The 20236-nt window shown below is 55.5% G+C and overlaps 1 protein-coding gene across 7 annotated transcripts; it reads left to right on the forward strand.

Annotated features, from left to right (window-relative positions):
- The first annotated feature begins 610 nt into the window (after positions 1-610).
- Positions 611-19547, forward strand: LOC310689343 (uncharacterized protein). 7 transcript variants are annotated; one of them, XM_083466950.1, is made up of 6 exons: positions 611-734; positions 5424-5575; positions 8528-8640; positions 9694-9804; positions 10236-10349; positions 11394-19547. In XM_083466950.1, exons 3-6 carry the CDS (start codon positions 8610-8612, stop codon positions 13019-13021), a joined length of 1884 nt encoding a protein of 627 aa, XP_083323076.1. In that variant the 5' UTR covers positions 611-734; positions 5424-5575; positions 8528-8609; the 3' UTR covers positions 13022-19547. The 7 variants fall into 7 exon arrangements, with proteins under 7 accessions (XP_083323076.1, XP_083323072.1, XP_083323077.1 ...); XM_083466946.1 differs by lacking the exon at positions 611-734 and adding an exon at positions 756-1078; XM_083466951.1 differs by lacking the exon at positions 611-734 and adding an exon at positions 756-1078 and having other exon boundaries at positions 8531-8640.
- The last annotated feature ends 689 nt before the right edge of the window (positions 19548-20236 follow it).

Genomic DNA, 20236 nt, shown 5'->3' on the forward strand with positions numbered 1-20236 from the left:
ACGCCGTTGATGGAATTTTGCTGAACTGATTGAACTAAACAGTTTTAATTGGATTTTGAATAAATATGCAATTATTTATTACCATTTCAAATGCTATTGTGTTGTTATCCTCCTTGGTGGGTCGTGCAAACCACTGCTCTGAATAATGCTTTTTTAACTGGGGATGAGTTTATGGAATGGAGGTGCCAGTGTGCTCCCTGATTGTTTGGCAGCCACTGGAATTGACACATGAGAAAGGACAAATCCACACCACACATTCAAAGCACAGGATTTCCCCCAAAGAACTCTGGGAACTGTAGTTTCCCCTCTCAGAGAGATACCATTCCCAGCATCCTTAGCAAACTGCAGCTCCCAGGATTCTTTAGCAGTCATGTGGTTTCACTGTCTCGCTGCGCTTCAAAGGTAAGGCGTTGGCTCGGCTCCTCCTCCTTTCTCGCCTTCCGATGTAGGCCTCATGCGCTTCCCGCAGAACTACTTCTCCCATGATGCCCTGAGCGGAAGAGCCTCTCGCGAGAGCTAAGCCGCGAAACCCGGCCGCCATCGCGAGATTCCCCTCCCACGCTTCTCGGGCAAACGGGACGGCGCCCCATTTCCTGCCTCTGCGCCCGGCGGGAACTCGCTCTCCCATGATGCCGCGCGGCGGGTTCCTTTCCGCCAATCTCCTTTCAGAGTCCGGGCGGGGTAAGGAGGGAGAAAGAGGAAGAAGGTCCGCGAGGAGAAGCAGGGAAGCGGAAGTGCGTGTATTGTGGAGGGCGAAAAGGGGCGGGGCTTGGGGGGGAGAGAGCGAGCGGGCCTTTCCGGTTCCTTCATCCGGGTCCTTTCTGCTCTATTAAAATAAAAAATAATCTATATATACACCTATATGTATATATAAGAGGCGGCGGGGAGAAGGGGGAGGAAAAAGGGAAAAGAAAAGACGAGGCCTCGCCCCTCCGCCGCGTGACGTCATCGCGTGAGGTCACCGGGCCCGGCGATGATGCGTCGGTGACGCGGGCCTCGCGTCCGCCACGGCCGGGGACCGTCACGGTGTTGCTATGGCAACACCGCCTGCTGGGTCAGGGGGTCACCGCGCGGCCTGGTGAGCGGGGCGGGGGGGCAGGGAGAGGGCCGGGGGGGCCGCCCGGGCGGTGGGGCGGGGGCGAGGGAAGGGCGGGCCGAGGGGCGCCGGGGGGGGGGGCAAGGCGCAGCCCCCGAAAGAGGGAGAGGCCTCGCGGGTGGGGGGGGGCGCAGGGGAAGCCCCTCCGGGGGAGGAGGGAGGGGGGCCCTCTGCGTAGCTGGGTAAAACCCGGGTTTGGACCCTTCACCCCCCCTTCCCACTCAGCCACCCCCTCAGAGGGTCTCCAAAGCCCCTCCCTCCCTCCTTCCTCTCTTTCTGCCCCCCCCGGGAGTGCTGCTCTCCCTCCTCCCCATGGCACCCCTATAGGGCGGTGTGGGCTCCCCTCTGCGTCCGCGGGCATTGAATGCATTTCTTCCACCCCCACCTCAACCCCCCCTTCCCCAATTCCTCCCGAATTCCTGAAGTTTCCTCTGCACAAAGGCTGGCTCCGGAGCAGATCGCCCGTTTCCCTAGCCAGGGTCGATGGGTGGGCCCCGGGGCACCTTTGGGTGGTGCCCCCTTTCCGCCTTATTCGTTCATTTTGAGCCAACGTTGCCCCGGGGCTTCAGGGTTTAGGTTGAGGCTTCCCAGCCCTCCTCCTGGGCCTTGAGAGGACAGGGCTGGCAGCCTGGCCAAGATGGGCTTGGGGGCCTTCCAAACTTGTGGAAATGATGGGTGCAGTGGGTAAGAGGGAGACAGCGACCTTTTTTATCTGAATGGGGAAACCTGGAAATGCCTGTAATTCAAAAAGGGCCTCTCTCAGTAGGCATTCATATTTACCTGAACTTTGGCAGCTTTGTACCTGTAAAATGGGGGTTACTAGGTGCCCATTCACACTTTTTCCATAGATGGACGTAGCCTCTGGTTGTCCCTGGAGTCAGGGCAGTAGTGGTAGAATTATAGGACAATCCTTTGCATGTCTACTGTGAATGAAGTTTAATCAAATTAAGTGGGAATTTCTCCTGGGTAAGTGTTTTAGCTGTTGAGTGTGAAAATCCCCCAACCTATTATTTCAAGATAAGGGTCCCAAGCTTCTAGATATAGCTTCCAGAGAACTGGAAATTTCAAAGGTTGATGTTCAGCACAATCCTGTGCTCGTTTACTTGGAGGTAAATTCCACTGTGTCCAGCAACTCAGCCTTCCTCGCTAAAGCATGCGTAGCATTGCAGCCTTAAATGGCCAACTCTTTTCTTTTGACTCTTTTGATTCACCAACCCCAAATCAGAGCCAAGTTGAAAAATAGTTTAAAATTGACTTGCCTAGTCACCTTTGAAATGTGATGCTGGTGATCAGAACATGAGGGTTTCTTCCAACCTGGCTAGGCTGGTGCTGGAAAAAAGAAGCAGGTAGTTACCAGAGTGGGAAAAAAGCAAAGATTTCTCTCTAGCCCTTGAGCCTTGGCAGAAAGTTGCCCTTGCAGTTCAGTTGGAAAACGTGTGGATGGCAGAGGTCAAAAAGATATTTGCAGCCTCTGGGGAAAAGTGAGGGAATTGCTGTTGTATTTCTGGGTCCGCTGCTAAAAATGGCTTGTTTTCTGCTCTGTGGGTTGTGCTGGGAAGGCTGCAGTGGGGCTGGCTAGCGGGTGGGGCTTTGGGGCTGCGTTGGAGGAGCTTGGGCTGTCAGGAGTGGAGCTTTGTTCACTGTCGGGCCAGTTCTCCAGTTTCTTTCCTGGATCCTTAACTGGCTTCTAGATTTTCCTTGAGTGCTTCTGGCCGTGGTTTGGGTTTCCCATCTTGACAGCAAAGTGTGGCAGGAAGCGATTAACCTCAGCTTGATAAGGTTAACTGCTGCACAACTTTCGATTCCTTAAACATTTTGTACTAAGAAGGGATTTGTCTTTCTAGTCCCCTCATTAATCAGTTCAGATTTCAAAGCTTTTGTCTGAAAGAGAGCACCTTTCCCAAGTGGAAGAAACCTTATGTGAAAGTTTTTGTAATTTGCTTATGGGCAAAAACTATCTTGGCCAGACGCGTTCCTCTGGCTGTGGGAATGGGTCTGTGCCTTTGAATGGACATGGCAGAAGAACTGTGGAATGGCCGCAACAGCAGATCCTGCTTCCACCTGTCTTCCAGAGAAGGCAGTTTTGGAATGGGAACCTCCAGAGACTGTGAGGAGCAGCCTGAGAAGGAATGATGGGGCAGGCTCGGCAGCTGCTCCCTCCTCATTCTGTCTGCCAGGCTGGACCAAGAGAGAGTGGGGACTTGGGGTGGCATTGCTGGAGGCAATTCCTTCCCACCCCCTGCAGACTATCTTTTGTGCTGATTCCTGGTCCTTGGAACAAGGCATCCTCTCTCCCTTGGTCAGAGTGCTTCACTGTGTCCTTCACATTCTTCTTCAATTTCCTTTGCCAAAGCTCTTCCAGTTAACGTGTATCCACTTTCTCTGCTGTGACCCCATCTTGTTGAGCGACTCTGGGGGTGTTTGGTACAGCTGCCGTTCAGTGAGCAGGCTATTAAGTTTCAGTTTTGAAACCCAGGTTCACCACCTTGGAAGGTGGTGGACTTCCCTTCTTTGTTTGAGGTTTTTAAACAGAGTTTGGATGGCCATCTGCCAGGGATTTTTAGCTGCGATTCTGGTATTGTAGGAAGTTGGACTACGTGACCCTTTGGATCCTCTGCAATTCTATGATGCTGTGATTCCCCACTCAGCTCCAACATTTGCTTTGCTACCTTTGACTCTGCCTAAGTCACCATATGAATGAAAAGTAACTTTCCTAAGGGCCAGGGACTTCTGTAGGAACCTTTTTGAAGAAAAAATAATCTTGACTTTCAGGGTGCTGGATTCTTGGTCCAAGATTCCAAGGCTGTGTTTTCTGGGTCAGATTCCGCAGTGCCCTGAGATCTTGGGATCAGGCAGTTAAAGCAAGGATTGAAAGACGGTGGATCAGAAGACAGCTGAGGCTATAGGGAAAGATGTGTCTGCAGAGGCTCAGGGAAAGAAGTCTTGCTGTGTCAGGAAGCCCCCAAGTGGGGAAACGAAAGCAAGGATTCTCTCGTGGGCTAGTGCTTCACAGCCAAAGGTATTCTGTGGCATCCATGGGACTGCAGAAAGCTACCATTTCTAGCAGCCATTCAGTAGCCTTCAAAGATTTGTCTAATCCTCTTTTTAGTGGCCACCACTAAGTCTTCTGTCAGCAAATTCCACAAGTGAATTGTGCATCGTCCAAAGAAGTCCTTTCCGTTTCCTGTCTTAAATCCCTTGCTCGTAATTTTCATTGAATTATCCTGTTATTTATTACACATGTTATGCCTCTAAGGTTACAAATCCTTTACAAGGTGTACAAGTAAAATAAAAACCACACAGTGTGGTTGCTATGAAGCAATGGCAAAGCATTTTTTAAAAAACCTCATCATTGGTGGCAGAATTCTCTGCAGCATTTGGGAGCAGAGGGTGTTACTTTGGCCTGCCTTCTCTGCCCTCTATCATTGCCTGAGGTAATCTGGGGGGGGGTGTGAGATTCCCTCCCTCCACTTTCTTATAGAATCATAAATTTGTAGGCATGGAAACAACCCAAAGGGTTATCCAGTCCAACTTGCTGCAATGCATAATTTTTTTTACCATGCATAATTTTATGACCGTCCACCATATCCCTTCTTACTATTTTTTTAAATAGTGGACGGTCATCCCATATAAAAAAAAACCAAGTAGTGTACAGCCAGGAAACTCACCAGGAAGAGGCTTCTGCTCGTTTGGGTTGTGGTTTCCTTCACCTTCCCTTTGTTTTTTGATACGGAGTGACCCAGACTCCTTAGTATACGGAACGCAGCAGCTATAGCATCATCTGTATTTCTGGGCAGGAACCGTAGAATTGCAGAGCTTGAAGGGACCCCCAAGGCCATCTAGTCCCTGGCTATGCCACCGTAGTCCTCAGCCTGTTATTTGGCAGCTGCTGCTGCTTTCTTTCACGTTCTCTATGGTCTTGCAGTTCACATGTCTCTCTCCCCAACTCCCCAAGTGGTGTCTGTGTGTCTGCAAACAGAGAGGAGACCTGGCAGCCTTTTATTGGGCCGGCTTGTCTCCCAGAGGCTGCAAATGAGCTTATGAAATGTATATTCTTTCTTGAGTTTCTGTGTTCAGCATGCAGCAATGAACATAAGAAGAGTCTCCTGGCCCAGTAGCCCATCTAGTCCAGCTGCTGTTCTCACGGCGGCCGGCCAGAGCCCTAACGGTTGAATCTAGTGCTTTCAAAACAGCAAAAAAACAAGCCGTTAGCTTTGCACAGAGTCTCAGAGAAATTGAACAAAGCTAGATGATTTGCAGGGGGCTTGGGTAACACTGGGCCTCAGCACCCTGTTTGCTTAACCTCTTCTCCTCCCGGTTGATGCAGGGCCTTTCGGAAAGAGCAGCAAAAATAAACCGCCAGAAGGATGGTCAGACTCGCAAGACGAATCCCGTTTGCCTTTCAGTTGCCGAGGAGAAACATGGTCTCCCCTCCCTGGATAACTGTCCTAGGAAATGCCTGCAAAGGGGGCTGCCCAGGTAGGGTGAGGGCAGGGGAAGTCTGAGCCGTGGGTCGGAGCTCTCTGGGGCAGCTGCTTCTTGCCTCCTGACACCTTGCTTGGGGAAGGCTCCTCAGTCCCTGTGCCCTAATTGGCCCTCCAGCAGATGTCATCGGACTCCCATCAGCCCTGAACATTGACCATTCTGCCTGGGGCTGATGGGATGCCATCATCTTCTGGAGGGTGCCATGTTGACTATCCCCGCCCTGTGCACTTTGATGGGCATGGCTTGGCTCCAATTGGATGCAGCCATTTGATGGTGACTAGCGCTAGGCGTGTAGGGCTTCCTCCCACAGATGTAGTGGGGGTGGGCTCCCCCCCCCCAGTGCGAAGCACACACAACATACGCACAGAACCTAAGCAGAGCCTGCAGGATCAGGCCAATGCCCCACCCAGTCCAGCTTCGGTATGGCTCCTCCTCCTATAAGCTTTGATATTTTATCTTGCAACAGTACTTTACAACAGTCTTCCAAGGACAGACGTTAAGCCAACCAGCCTGTAATTTCCAGGATCCCCCTTAGATCCCTTTACAAAAACCGTTGCCACAATGGATACTTTCCAGCCCTCAGGCATGGAGGCTGATCTGAGGGACAAGTGACATATTTTTTGTTAGCAATTCCACATTTGAGTTATTTGAGGAGCTGTGTCTAATCTTTCTCCCCATCATGAACCTGTAGCGTTCCTGCTGGGTCCTCAGTGGCACAACACCTGCTCTAGAGAAGCTTTTAGTGTTTGATGTATTACTGTATTTTAATATTTGGCTGGAAGCCGCCCAGAGTGGCTGGGGAAGCCCAGCCAGATGGGTGGGGTGTAAATAATAAATTATTATTTATTATATTATACAGTGGTGCCTCGCAAGACGAAATTAATTCGTTCCGCAATTCTCTTCGTCTTGCGGTTTTTTCGTCTTGCGATGCACGGTTTCCCATAGGAATGCATTGAAAATCAATTAATGCGTTCCTAGGGAAACCACCTTCAGACCAGGTCCGGGGACAGTCTGTCCCCGGACAGGTCCGGGGACAGTCTGTCCCCGGACCTCTTCTGAAGGCTGGGGGGGGGGGACAAGGGCTTTACTTCCCACCACCAGCATTTTAAAAAACCCTGGGACAGCGGAGGACTTCTCCGCTGTGCGGGGCTATCTTAAAATGCTGGCGAGCGGCATTTTAAAATCGCTCCGGACAGCGGAGGACTTCTCCGCTGTCCGGGGCGATTTAAAAGCCCCTGGGAAGGCAGGCAGGGGGGACAAAGACTTTCGCCCCCTGCCCGCCTTCAGAAGGTGTTCCCGCCCCCCGCCCCACTTCGGAACAGCTTTCCGAAGTGGGGCGGATGGGGCAGGTGTCCCGCCCCCCCCCGCCCCACTTCGGAACAGTTTTCCGAAGTGGGGCGGCGGGGCCAGGTGTTCCCGCCCCCCCTCCCCACTTCGGAACAGCTTTCCGAAGTGGGGGGGCGGGGCCAGGTGTCCCCGCCCCCCGCCCCACTTCGGAACAGCTTTCCGAAGTGGGGCGGCGGGGCCAGGTGTCCCCGCCCCCCCGCCCCACTTCGGAACAGCTTTCCGAAGTGGGGCGGCGGGGCCAGGTGTCCCCGCCCCACTTCGGAACAGCTTTCCGAAGTGGGGCGGCGGGGGCGGGTGTCCCCGCCTGCCCGCCCCACTTCGGAACAGCTTTCCGAAGTGGGGCGGCGGGGGCAGGTGTTCCCCCGAGCGCTTCTAAATGCGGGCGGCTGGGAGGGAATCCCTTGGCCCCCCGCTGGACTTCCCGAAGCTCTTTTGAAGTCCGGCGGGGGTCCAAGGGATTCCTTCCCAGCGGATCTCTCTGCCAGCAGCGGCAGCTCTGCCGCTGCTGGCGGAGACTTGCCGGCATCCCGAAGCCTGTGCGCAGCGCGCCCAGGCTTCGCGGATCTCTCTGCCAGCAGCGGCAGCTCTGCCGCTGCTGGCGGAGACTTGCCGGCATGCCGAAGCCTGCGCGCAGCGCACCCAGGCTTCGCGGATCTCTCTGCCAGCAGCGGCAGCTCTGCCGCTGCTGGCGGAGACTTGCCGGCATGCCGAAGCCTGCGCGCAGCGCGCCCAGGCTTCGCGGATCTCTCTGCCAGCAGCGGCAGCTCTGCCGCTGCTGGCGGAGACTTGCCGGCATCCCGAAGCCTGCGCGCAGCGCGCCCAGGCTTCCCGGATCTCTCTGCCAGCAGCGGCAGCTGGCGGAGACTTGCCGGCATGCCGAAGCGGATCTCTCCTGCCTTCAAAAGCCGTCCGGGATAGCAGGAAGCGCTTCCCTGCTATCCCGGACTGCTTTTAAAATGCTGGCCCTGGGGAGCAAAGCCTTTTGGCCCCCGCCAGCCTTCCTGGACCTCTTCTGAAGGCCGGAGGGGGGGGAAAGGCTTTGCTCCCCACCGCTAGCATTTAAAAGAGGTCCCCGGAGATTTCCCTATGGGCTTTCGTCTTGCGAAGCAAGCCCATAGGGGAATTCGTCTTGCGAGGCAAATCGCGGACGAAAAAACCTTTCGTCTAGCGAGTTTTTTGTCTTGCGAGGCATTCGTCTTGCGGGGCACTACTGTATTTGAATACAGAAAGCCCCAGGTTGTTCAGTCCTTGAAAGCATCTCCTGTCATTCCTGGCCATTGGCCATAAACATCCTGTCCTCACTGTGGCCCCCTAGATGCCTCAGTGGGAAACCAGGGAGCAGAGCATGATCCCAAGAGCCCTCTGGATTCATTGTTGCCGTCAACTTTTGAGGCGGGGCATAGCCACCCTGGCCATGCTGGTGGGGCTGATGGGAGTTGTAGTCCAGCCACATCTGGGGAGCATCTCGCTGCCCATCCCTGCTGGTCTGAGGCTGTGGCTTTGGTATAAGGCGGCTCCTGCCACTCCTGGGTTGGGCTTCCTGGCCTGAGGCGGCTTCCTCAGAGCTGGGCAAGCGCTGACCAGTCCATCTTGTCGCAGCAGGTGACGTCTGAGCCTGCCCTGGTCTGCGTCTCCCCGGAGGAGGTCCCAGAGAATCCGCAAGGAGTCGGCGGGTGTGGTGATGGAGAACTACGAGCTGGTCACTTCCCTGGGTAAGACGCCGCTGGTTTTGTTTGGGGGAGGCAGTTGCTTGCCAAATGCTTTGTTGGCTTGCCTGTTGGGAGCCTCAGAGAGGCTCGGCTCCTCGTTCACACTGGCTCTGCTCAAGAGGGGCAGAGAAACTACCGTGCAACTGCAGATAGCTACTACAGTGGTACCTCAGAAATCGAATGGAATCCGTTCTGGAACTCTGTTTGACTTCTAAAACATTTGGAAACTGTGGCGTGGCTTCTGATTAGCCGCAGGAAGCTCCTGCAGCCAATTGGAAGCCGTGTAAGCTGCGTCGGACATTTGAGCTCCAAAGAACGTTCGCAAACCAGAAAACTCACTTCTGGGGTTGCGGTGTTCGGGAGCCAAAATGTTTGAGTCACAAGGCATTCGGGATCCAAGGTACGGCTGTGTTGTGAGGGCCAGAGGGTCAGTCAGCCTCTTTCCTGCCAGTTGTTAGGTCTCCACTCCAGGCAGCAGAGGCCCCCCAGGTGAAGAGCCAGCACAGCTCCCACCTAGCTTGTGGTGTTGGAGCCCAGCTCTGAGGTTTCAAGAGCATGTTTGGTGGCGGCTGGCTGAGTCTGCTTTGGTGCAGGAATCTCTTGGGGTTGCTTAACACAAGAAGAGCCTTCTGGATCTGGCCAGTGGCCCATCCAGCCCAGAATCCTGATGGCCCCACCAGATGCCCGTCATGGGAACCCCGGAAGCAGAATCTGAGCACAACAGCCGCTCTCCCCCATTCTTTGGCTTCTGGCAACTGGGACTGTGGAGGCAGACCAGAGCCACCATGGCTAATAGCCATTAATAGTCCTTTCCTCCATCAGCTTGCCATCCATTTGCCTCTGTGTGTAGATGTGATTCTGTGGTAGATATTTTTCCGGGAAAGAAACCCTCTGCCTTTAAGATCGTGTCCTGGGGTGTGGTGGGGTACAGAGGGGCCGCCTCTCCAACGCATCTGCATTCAAGGAGTGCTCCTTTCTCTGTGCCAGGTGTGGAAACCTGAGTCAGCCTTTTAAAAGCCACCGCAATGGAGCGTAATGGTGTTCCTCCCTCTCCAGGCTACCCGGTTCTCAAACCTGATCTCCTGTCTCGGATCGAGCGTGCTGGAGAGCAGTGCGTTGGTGATCAGCTGGACTCTAACAGAGGGATTCCAACAGATCCCTGCCCAGGTGAGCCACTAAGCAGAGTGGGAGAATGGATCACCTTCATCATTTTTTGTTGAATTAATTGAACTAAATTTGGTTTGGAATAGATGTGCAATTAATTGTTAACTGTTTCTGATTTTATTGAGTTATCATATTTCTTAGTGGGTCGTATTCAAAACTACTGTTCTGAGTAATGCTTAGGAGAGGGTTGAGGGCTCTGGGGTTGAGTGTGTGGAACTACAGGGGCTGAAACAGAGATAAAAGCCACGGAGGCCACAACCAGAGTTTCTGGAGGCCCTTGGCAGACGATGCCTGTGGTCCCTTTTGGCTTCGGTCGCTCTGCAGGTGTGGCCCCTTCTTCTTCTTCCAAGTCTTCCTGTTGGCCAAGAAGGCAAGGGCAGGTTTTTCACACAGAGAGAGCACAGCAAAGCTAACCACTTCTCCCCCTGTGCCAGGCTACCGGTTCTTCAAACCCGAGAGCTTATCCTGGATTGAACGGTGGGAAGAGCTTGGCGTCACGGATCGCCAGAAGCTGGAGGAAGGCAAGCTGTGCACAGGCTCCTGCCAAGGTGAGGAGCCATCCAGCAGAGGCTGTTGCCTATTGGTTGACCCCTGCAGCAGTTTTGGTTGCCAGGCCAATGGGGAGGCAGCCTGTGGCCCTTCAGATGGCACTGGACTTCAAGTCCCATAATCCCTGGCCAGGGACTCTGCTGGTGAAGGGGACTGATGGGAGCTGGGAGCCTGACGATATTTGGGAGAGCCACTTCTGTTCTAAAATAATAACTAATGAGGCGCACATTTATTTACCATTCTCTGCAGCCACAGCAGGTGCTGTGATTTGTCAGCCATTTGACCTCACCCCTGGAGGTGCACTCCATTGTCTCTTGAGACAGGCGGATAAGAACAACCCATTTATTCTTTAAAAAAAATGGTTTGCCCCCCTCCCAGCCCCGAATGGACAGGCTGGATGTTGTCTGGATTGTTGCCTGCATAAAAATATGGCATGTTGTGGACCTTTTCACTCCCCCAGCAGCCTTGCCCCAAACATTCATGGTATACCTCCTTATTCTTATTATTTAACGGGTTTCTTATTGTTTACATATATTTATAACATAGCAAGTATAGCAACAGAGGCCAGATAAAAGCAGAAAGAAATATCCAGAAATAAACATATAGGAGCAACGTTCCTAATAATAATAGTAATAATAATAATAATAAATTAATACCACCAGGTTTCAAATGACACAAGTGGGCTTACATTATCCTGCACCTTATTACTTCAGTATATTGTAAAAAGAGCCCATTAATTGATAAATACATTGCCTTGTCGATTAATTGATAAATACATTGCCTTGTCGATAAATACATTGCCTTGCCCTGTCTGGTTCTCACCATACTGTATACGTAAGCTTAACCATGCCTACCATATCCCAGACTGCTTTATACATTCTCTCATAGGAGTGGCCTTTGATGCTTTCTCCCGGAGAATTGGTGCACAAAACGAAGCTCCTCCATTCTTCTGCAAAGGCCTCCTTGTGCTGTGTCCCTCTCGCCCCTTCTCGTGCTTCCTTTCCACCTCTTTTTCTCCCTTTCTCTCTTCCCGCCCCCTTCAGGAGCAGCCGGCCGCGGCAAGGCCATCAAGGAGGAGGAAGGGGGCCAGAAGGGCTTTGTGGCCAGCTTGGAGCGCTACCAGCTCTTCCCCGACAGCTCCCGAACGGGCCTTTTCCTGGCGCCCAACGCCGCCCAGCTGCGGGCGCAGCAGCCTCGTGTCAAGAAGGAGGAAGCGGCCTCGTGTGAGCCGGGCCTGTGCGGCCCCGGGCGCCCCTCTCAGGGCCTGGGCTCGGGCCCCTTCGCCTGCGTGGTCTGCGGGAAGTGCTTCCGCCAGAAGCAGGGCCTCATCACGCATGGGCGCATCCACACGGGCGAGAAGCCCTACCCCTGCCTGGAGTGCGGCAAGCGCTTCCGCCAGCGCCCCAACCTGCTGACGCACCAGCGGGTCCACACGGGCGAGCGGCCCTTCCCCTGCCTGCGCTGCGGCAAGCGCTTCAGCCAGAAGGCCAACCTGGCGGCCCACCAGCGCACCCACGCCGTCCAGGAGGGGCTGATTGCCCCGGAGCCCAAGACGCCTGTGCCGCGGGGCAGCCGCCAGACGGAGAAGCCCTTCCCCTGCAACGTCTGCGGGAAGAGCTTCAGCCAGCGGCCCAACCTCATCACCCACCAGCGGATCCACACGGGCGAGAAGCCTTTCGCCTGCACCGAGTGCGGGAAGCGCTTCAACCAGCGCGCCAATCTCATCACCCACCGCCGCATCCACTCAGGCGAGAGGCCCTTCCCCTGCGCCACCTGCGGCCGCCGCTTCAGCCAGAAGGGCAACCTTGCCGCCCACCAGCGCACCCACTCCCAGCAGAGGCCCCACGCCTGCTCCTGCTGCCCCAAGCGCTTCAAGGGAGAGTCGGCCCTGCGAGCGCACCAGAGGACCCACCGGCAGGTCCTGGGAGCCGACCCCCTGGCCGGAGCCCTCTTGGCGGTGGCTCCCGGCCTCCAGCAGCAGGCCCCGCTCCCCGGGGACCCCACCTCGGCCGCGCAGAGGGCCACGCCGGCCCCCCGCCAGGATCTGCCCGGGGACCCCACTCCGGGCGTCCATCGGGCTGCCCCCTCCGGGCAGCAGGCGCAGCAGCAGCAGCAACAACAGCAGCAGCAGCAGCCCCAGCAGCAGCAGCAACAGCACGGAGCCCCTCATGGGCCACAGTCTCTTCCCGCGGACCCTCCACCCGGTCCCCACTCAGCAGCGGGCCCCGCTGGACACCTCCAGGGTGTGGCCCCCGGCTCGGAGCAAGGGCCAAAGCTGAGCGCCCCACCGGCCGTGATGGACCCCCACACCGAGATGCTCCACTGCCAGCGCCGGCTGAGCCTGCCGGCGCTGCCCACCTCCAGCGCCCATTCCGTGGTGCCCATGGGGCAACCGCAGCCCATCACCACCAAGCCCAAAAGCCTGGTGGGGCCGCGGCTGGATGCCCCCAGCGAAATGCTCCACTGCCTCTGCCACGCCAGCAGGGCCTCCCTGGTCATTCCTCACCCGCCGCACCTGGGGCAGCTCCAGGCGGGCGCCAGGGACGCTCCTGGCCGCGCCTGGCTGGGCATCCCGTGCCCGGCCCGCACCCTGCAGCTCCAGCAGGGGGCCCAGGGCCACCCCGCCGCCCCCAACCCGAGACTCTGCTCCATCCCGGACTCCCTGCGATAGTTTCCTCCTCCCCAAAGACGGGCGCTGTGCAAGCACAGATTGGTGGGGGCCGGGCTTGGCCCTCCCCACAAAGGACCTCCCACACATAAACAGCCCTCGGCGGTGGGGCAAGGCGGTGGGGCTCATGCATGTATTGTGGACAGGAGAGCCCTCAGCCTGCACCGACCCCCCCCAAATCTTGAGACACGTGCAAAACCCCCCTCTTTGCTCCTGCATCTCCTGGCACAGAAAAAGATCAAGATTTCTTGCAGCGCCACCAGACTTCTCCCCCTAGAAGCTTGCGCCCGCGGGGGTGTCATTGTGCCAAGTGTATTTTCTTCATCCCTACAACCCCCCCCCCCGCCATGTACCACACCCTCCTCCCCCCACCCCAGGAACCAGTGGAACTCTGCTCAACCGCCTCGTGCAGCACAGATGCGGCGGAAATCTGCCTCCCCCGGGGAGGCGAACGGGGCCCTGCGAGCAGGCAGCGTCTCCTGACTGGCAGGCAGCAACGTTGTAGGGTCTTCCTTTGAAAAGAGGACTCTGGAGAGGACCTGCTTTCTTCCCCTCCTTCCACATGCCTGCTGTCGCCTAGCAAATTCCACCTGGGATCTCTCGCCTTCGGGGTCCAGAGTGGCGGGTGCAGGAGGGGACAGCGTCCTACGTGTGAAACTGGGAGATGCCTTAGCTGCCGTGCGAGGCCAGCCAGAGTTGACCAGCACAAAAGAACCACAGGAACAGCCGCTGCTGGACTCTGCAGGCAACGGTCTACCTGGGGATCTTGCTGCCTACCAGATCCCGGGCTCATTTCTCTCGTTTGCCCTGTGCAACCAAGGATACCGAATGCAGGAGATTCGGGTGACGAGGAACATTATCAGTCTGCTGCAGGAGCAACACGGATGCTTGGATTTTCCGGGGGTGGGGAGGGGGCAAACTTGTGCCAAGAACCCTTGCCCATAATCTCCACGCTCCCCTGCTTCCTCACGGGCAGAGCAGACTCTTGGACGCCTCTCCTGCCCGTTGGCACACTGCATGCTTTGCCTTTTCACGGAAAAGCGGGGCGGGTGGTTGAAGGAGGGAAGAAGCCCCTCCCCTCCAAAGACTGGCAGAGGGGGGAGGAGGACTTCAGCATGCTTCAGAAGCGGCACGTTGCTACGGAGCGGTCTGGATCCTGGGCGCAAGCAGCAAAGTCCACTCTGCGAGGAGAGCTGGGCTTCCTTCGTCTTCAGCCTGTGGAGGGGGAGGTGGCGCTGGTGGGAAGCAGCCCCTCCACAAGGCCGTCCAGGGAGCTCTGGGCAGCTGTGAAGAGGAGAGGCGCCTGCCTTGTCCCCAAACCTGGGTGCAACCGGTGGCCTAGAAGCGTCCAAAGCTGCCTTCTCCAGGCCCTGGTGCCCTCCGGGTGTTTTGGAGCACCAATCCCGTAGCTGGTGGGAGTTGTGCTCCAAAACACCCCGAGGGCACCAGGCTGGGACCAAGGCCAGTCTGTAGCGTAGGCGTGGATGAGGTATGGAAGCGTTGACCAAAGAGGAGGAGGAGGGGAGGGATGTCCAGGGGTCCCTCCTCTCGGGAAGGCTGGGTTGTGGGGCAGGAGAAGCAGCCGAAGCACTTTACATGTGACCCCGTTAGGCCCCCTTGACCTCGGTTCTGCCTTCTGCCGCGTGGCCCCTCTGGCTTCCCCACTCTGTGTTGACTGGTCTGCAGAGACCGCGCTGGCCTGATGGGCTAGAGGGCTCTCTGCATTGGCTCAGTGGGCAGCCATGTTGGTGGGCTGCTTGTTCCTCCCCTGCTTTGCAGAGCAGGCCCCCAAGCCTCCCCTCGGGATGCCACCCCTTAGAAAAAGGACCCCGGGCAACGAGAGGGGGAATCTGTGCCTTAAGCTCTCAGATCCTCGGCCCACTTTGTCAACCAGTCCTGGTTGGAGGGTGGCGTCGTGGTGGGGAGGGTGTTGACTGCACATAAAACCGGGCCGGGTGCTTTAGAAGCCGTGGGTAGGGCACACTTGGGGGGCAGAGGAGAGAGTTGTGGGATACAAGAGGCACAAGAGCCCCAAAGGAGTCCAGGTTCCCACAGTGGGGAGATGAAGGTGTGGAAACTGCGTGCCCCAGACAACGCTGGCTCTTCTTTCCTTGAGGGGCCGCAGGCTGTCGGGTCGTCTTGGCCAGACTGTGCCAAGTTGAGGCCCTGCAAGTGATCTTGGATTCCCAGCTCCCGCCAGGCCCAGCAGGCAAAGGCTGGTTGAGATGCTGAGTTGCCCAAAGGAAGAGAATCTGTGTGTGTCTGGGGGGGAGGCCCAGGTGGCTGGGGGGGGGCAAAGACCCCCCCCCCCCCGCCAGAAAAGTGCAAAATGCCCAAGGAGAAAGCGGGTGGAAAGAGAAGCGTGAGAGAGCCAGGATACATGCAACACAGCTGATAAAGTGATTGGATCCTCTAAGGTGTCTGTATCTCGCCATCCCTCTGGCTACCAGCCGTTTTTGGGTGTGGCTTTGGCGGGGGGGGGGCAGTGCAAAGGGTTTACGTACTTATGGGTGCAAACAAAGGGGAAGCTCCCTGTGGCTGCAGTGCAAAGGCGGGAGACCCTGTGGCTGATGTTTCTCCTCCTGTTACACGTTGCCCCCGACCCAGAGTGAGGCTGGAGAATTAATGTTTGATCCTTTAGTGTTTGGGGAATGCTTTGTTCCCACCTCTCAAGGACCCGCTCTGATGTCTCTGGGGATGGGAGAAGTACCTGGAGTGCCAAGATTCAAGGGTCTTCTGCAGTTGGGAGGGATGCAGCCCTTGCCCCGACCTCTGCACTGTGCAGCTTCCTGGCTTTGAGTAAAAGTCACCCCTTCCCCAGGAGACTGGAGAAAAACCTGGGTCAGCTCTGGCCACAGGAATGTCAAATGCCCCCTCCCTCCCAGGCTCCCTTCGCCAGGCTGGGCATTCGTTCCAGGCTAAGGCTACACTCCTAAACCACCTGAGCTGCTATGGAGGGATCCTGACTGGAGAAGGGAGCTCTCCACTCTGCAGAGGGCCCCTTCTTGCACAAGGGTTTTAGAGATTGCCTTGCTGGCAATCCCGGGTCCAGGGCAGCCGTGGGGAAAAGAGATGCTCTGCTTGTGTCTGACGGATCTTTTGGGGCTGGTGACTTAAATGCAATGTGTGTGTTTTCCGGGAGGAGGCGTTGGGCGCCAACCCCTTTGGGGAGGAGGGAGCAAAAGAACAATTGATGTTATGGGCAGCCAAGAAAGCTCTTTTCGGTCCTTGTGTTTGTGTCCGGTTGTTTGGCCTTCACCTTGGTGTTCTGTGCTGTAGGGAGTGTTCTGGGGGGGGGAACACATTGGCGCAGACATGCTTGCTTGGCATTTCCCCGGTTGCATGCTGAAACCCAAGCGGGTTGTTCTGGCCAGGGCAGGTGGGCGTGAGAGGGGGCGGTGGCAGGGGGAGGCAGGAGCAGAGGGAGCTGGCTGCCGGTCTCTGGGGACAGGCCAGTGGTGTGCTGCCTATTCAGTCCAAGGATGCGGAAGGTGGGCTGTCTAGCCCCCTGCGTCAGTGTGTCAGTGCACCTCTGGCCCATTTAGAACCAGACAAGATGGTACTTGGTTGTGACAGAGGCACCCTCCCCACTTCAAGTAGCCCTGGCATCCCTGGACCCTGGCACAGGCCACTTAAGAACTCGTGCTTCTTCTGTCTCCCTTCGGAGCCGCAGGTGGGGTGTCGGATAGGCTGGACTCTTGTGTGCCCCAGTGAAATTCTGTTGCGTTTGGGGGGCTGTGTGTGCGTCTTGTTTTACGGGGAGCTGTTCCCTCCCCGCCCTTCCTTGCCATGCATTTTTGCTTACCCCAGCTTGCTTGAGCCGCCTCTTGACGCTCTCTGTCCTGCAGACAAAACTTCCTGAAGTGCACTTGCCCTCTTGCTCATAGCCCAGATTAGGTAGGCAAAGGGGTGTTGATGGGTCTTTCCTCGAGGCCTGGATGCTTGGACCTTGACGAGGAGTTTCTGGCTCCTTCTAACTTTACATTTCTCCCCTCGCCATCGGCAATACCCAGTCTATTGTGTTTGTGTTGGGAGGGGGGCGTTAGTTCCTCGATTGATGCAAAGCTTATCAAGAAGACTTCTGTTGCAGGCTCTGGGTCACTGGCATCCCACCCCCCTTGGTTCCTTGCGACCCATAGTAGCTTAAGTGTTTCTTTCGCGGCTGCAGAGAGACCCCGACTCGCCGGGATCCCTGCTGCAGCCGCCAGCAGGATCTTAGCCCTCTTTCAACCTGGTTTTGCTTAGAAGGAGCTTCGCCAACCAGGCAGCAGCCTTGGAGTGGCCTCAGCATCACACGTCTTCAGCAAGTGTAACTGGAAGAGAAGGAGGGTTGCTGGTTGGGTCGAAGTGGTCCTCGCTTCTTCCTGCCCTGCAGTTTGACAGACAGGATGAGATGAGCGATGGCTGGGCGTGTGGGATCCCTGGAAGAAAGAGTGTAAGACGGCCAGGTGGTTCTGAGCGCCCCCTGCTCCCAAGTCCAGCCGTGCTTCAGTTAGAACCTCCCTTTTTGGATCTGCCTCCATCGTACATTTTAAACTGGCTCAGAACCTCTTTAACTGCCATTGCACCTGAGTAGGAGACTCTCTGGGGTCCCAGTTCAGCTAGTTGTGGCAAAGACCCATTGAAAGCGATGGGACTTTCATCCTTCACCAAAACTAGGTGACTCTCCCCCCCCCCCATTAAAGTAAAAAGTGTGTAAAGAAAATGCAGTTTATATTACAATGACATTAACATCTTATAAATGCAGTAATATAAATCCTTAATGGGCCAAGCTATCTTTTGACAAAATCAAAATTCCTCATTGGCCGCCTTGTTGAAAACATCGCAATGCACTGTGATAGAGCTTTGATTTCTGATTTGCAGTTGCTTAAAAGAGGAGAGCAAACTTGCATCCGTGTGCAAACGTGTCCCAAATGCACTGTGGGAAGTGTCCCAGTGGAGGCCTTTGACATTTTAAGCCTTCTCAGGTGGAGGATACTGGAAATATTTGACTCGGGGAAGTTGATTTGTTGGGCATGCCATGGTGCTAGCAAACCAGAACTCCTTTGCATGTTGGAGCAAAATGTTTTGTGTTCTCCTTTATGTAGTTGCAAATCAGAAATCAAAGCCTATTGAACTGGGATGCTAGGTTTTTTAACAAAGCCATCAATGAAGGTGTTACGGAAACATTTGGCCCCTTAAGGATTTCCAGCAGAAGGTCTCTTTGTGATAATTTCCCCCCGCTGAAATAAAAAAAATATATATTTTCTCTGTGTTATTTTAACTCATTTCCCCCAGCCTCAGTTCAGTCATGGCCAACTTGAGTTTGATCTGGACTGTTGCTTCTATGAAGACGAGGCTCCCTAAAATATAAACCTCTACGAAACCTCATTTCTCCAGGATTCCTGTGTGCAGGACCTCCCAGTGGCTTAAACTGGTTTCGAACAGGCTTAATTTGTGCATCGCCAATGTAAGCTCCTTGTAGCTTCTGTGCTTGTCTGTCGTTTTGTTCTGTGGCTTGGAGGGGTGACTAGGCAGAGGCAGAAAAGGCCGGAGAGGCTGGGAATCTTTGGGGAGCAGTGTGGGCCCAGCCGAGCTGGGGAAGAACCACTTCCAGCCCCCCTCTGTGCTCTGGAGCGTGAAGCCAAAGCCTCGTGCCTGACACCCCCTTGCCCTGGACATTTGCAGTTTGGGCGCTGCAGGTGTCTGCGGCAGGTGAACCCACAAAAATTAAGTAGGACCGAAGAACACCATTGCCTTGCAGGATCAGAACCGGGTCCCAGCACTCTGTCTCCAGTAGAGAGGCCAGCCGGCCAGCCAGGCTCCTGGGCGTGATGGCAATGGCCCTTCTCTGTTGTCCGCTGCGTGTCTCTCCCCCCCCCCCCACCGGCCAAGGGGGGCCATCCTATATCGCCTCTGCACATGGAGGGTTCATTTAGCCTGTCCTGACCCCCCATTAAGTTGCCTCCTCCTTTCAATAAAGGACATCTACATTTGCAGCCATCGCAGCATCCCACAAGCGAATAGCCCCATCGTGTGCTGAAAATACTTTTTGTTTGTCCCGGACTCGCTGCCGACCGCTTGCATTGGACTTGCTTGACCCATCCGGATTTCAGCTGGACATTTGGGGCTGGGAGATCCCTGAACCCCCCAATATAAATCATGACTCCCTCTGTAGCCTGGAGGAGGAAGGTTTCTATCTGGCAGTGTTGGGGTCCTCCACGTTCTGGCCCAGGCATGCAGCCGGCCGATGGAATGAGGTTGCAGTTGGGTGGGAGGCAGCCAGCCTGGAGAGGGAGATGTGGGGGGACAAGCCAACAATAGTTGGCTGGAAACATTTATGTGACATTGCCAGAAAGCCCCCTCCCTTGCCCCCCTTCCCCCTGCCTCCTCCATAAGTTGCCTCCTTTTACGACATGTTGATATCTTCATCCCCATTAACCCAGACAGGCCCCTTAGGGCTATTCCAGATGTATTATTATAATAATTATTATGTTTTATTATTATTTTCTGAGCTATGTTTGTTTGCAATAAAGGCTTTCTTACAGTTGCTGGAGTGAGCGTTCTGTTTGTGTGCGAGACACTGGCAAGGTCTTGTGGGTAGAAGACGTACAGCCCCAGAATTGTAGGGTTGGCAGGGAACCTGGGGGTCATCTAGTCCAACCCCCTGCAATGCAGGAATCGCAGCTCAAGAATCCCTGACAGATGGAACTGTGCCCCTGAAGGACCAGGTGCGCAGCCTGGGAGTCATTCTGGACTCGCAGCTGTCCATGGAGGCGCAGGTCAGTTCTGTGTCCAGGGCAGCTGTTTACCAGCTCTATCTGGTACGCAGGATTAGACCCTACCTGCCCGCGGACTGTCTCACCAGAGTGGTGCATGCTCTAGTTATCTCTCGCTTGGACTACTGCAATGTGCTCTATGTGGGGCTACCTTTGAAGGTGACCCGGAAACTACAACTAATCCAGATTGCGGCAGCTAGAGAGGACTGGGGGCAGCTGCCAAGACCACATAACACCGGTCTTGAAAGACCTACATTGGCTCCCAATACGTTTCTGAGCACAATTCAAAGTGTTGGTGCTGACCTTGAAAGCCCTAAACGACCTCGGCCCAGTAGACCTGAAGGAGCTTCTCCACCCACATCCTTCAGCCCCACAGACACTGAGGTCCAGCTCCAAGGGCCTTCTGGCAGTTCCCTCCCTGAGAAAAGCAAAGCTACAGGGAACCAGGCAGAGGGCCTTC

The sequence above is a fragment of the Podarcis liolepis genome (assembly GCF_965112155.1).
Source record: "Podarcis liolepis genome assembly, chromosome: 12".
NCBI classification, from domain to species: domain Eukaryota; kingdom Metazoa; phylum Chordata; class Lepidosauria; order Squamata; family Lacertidae; genus Podarcis; species Podarcis liolepis.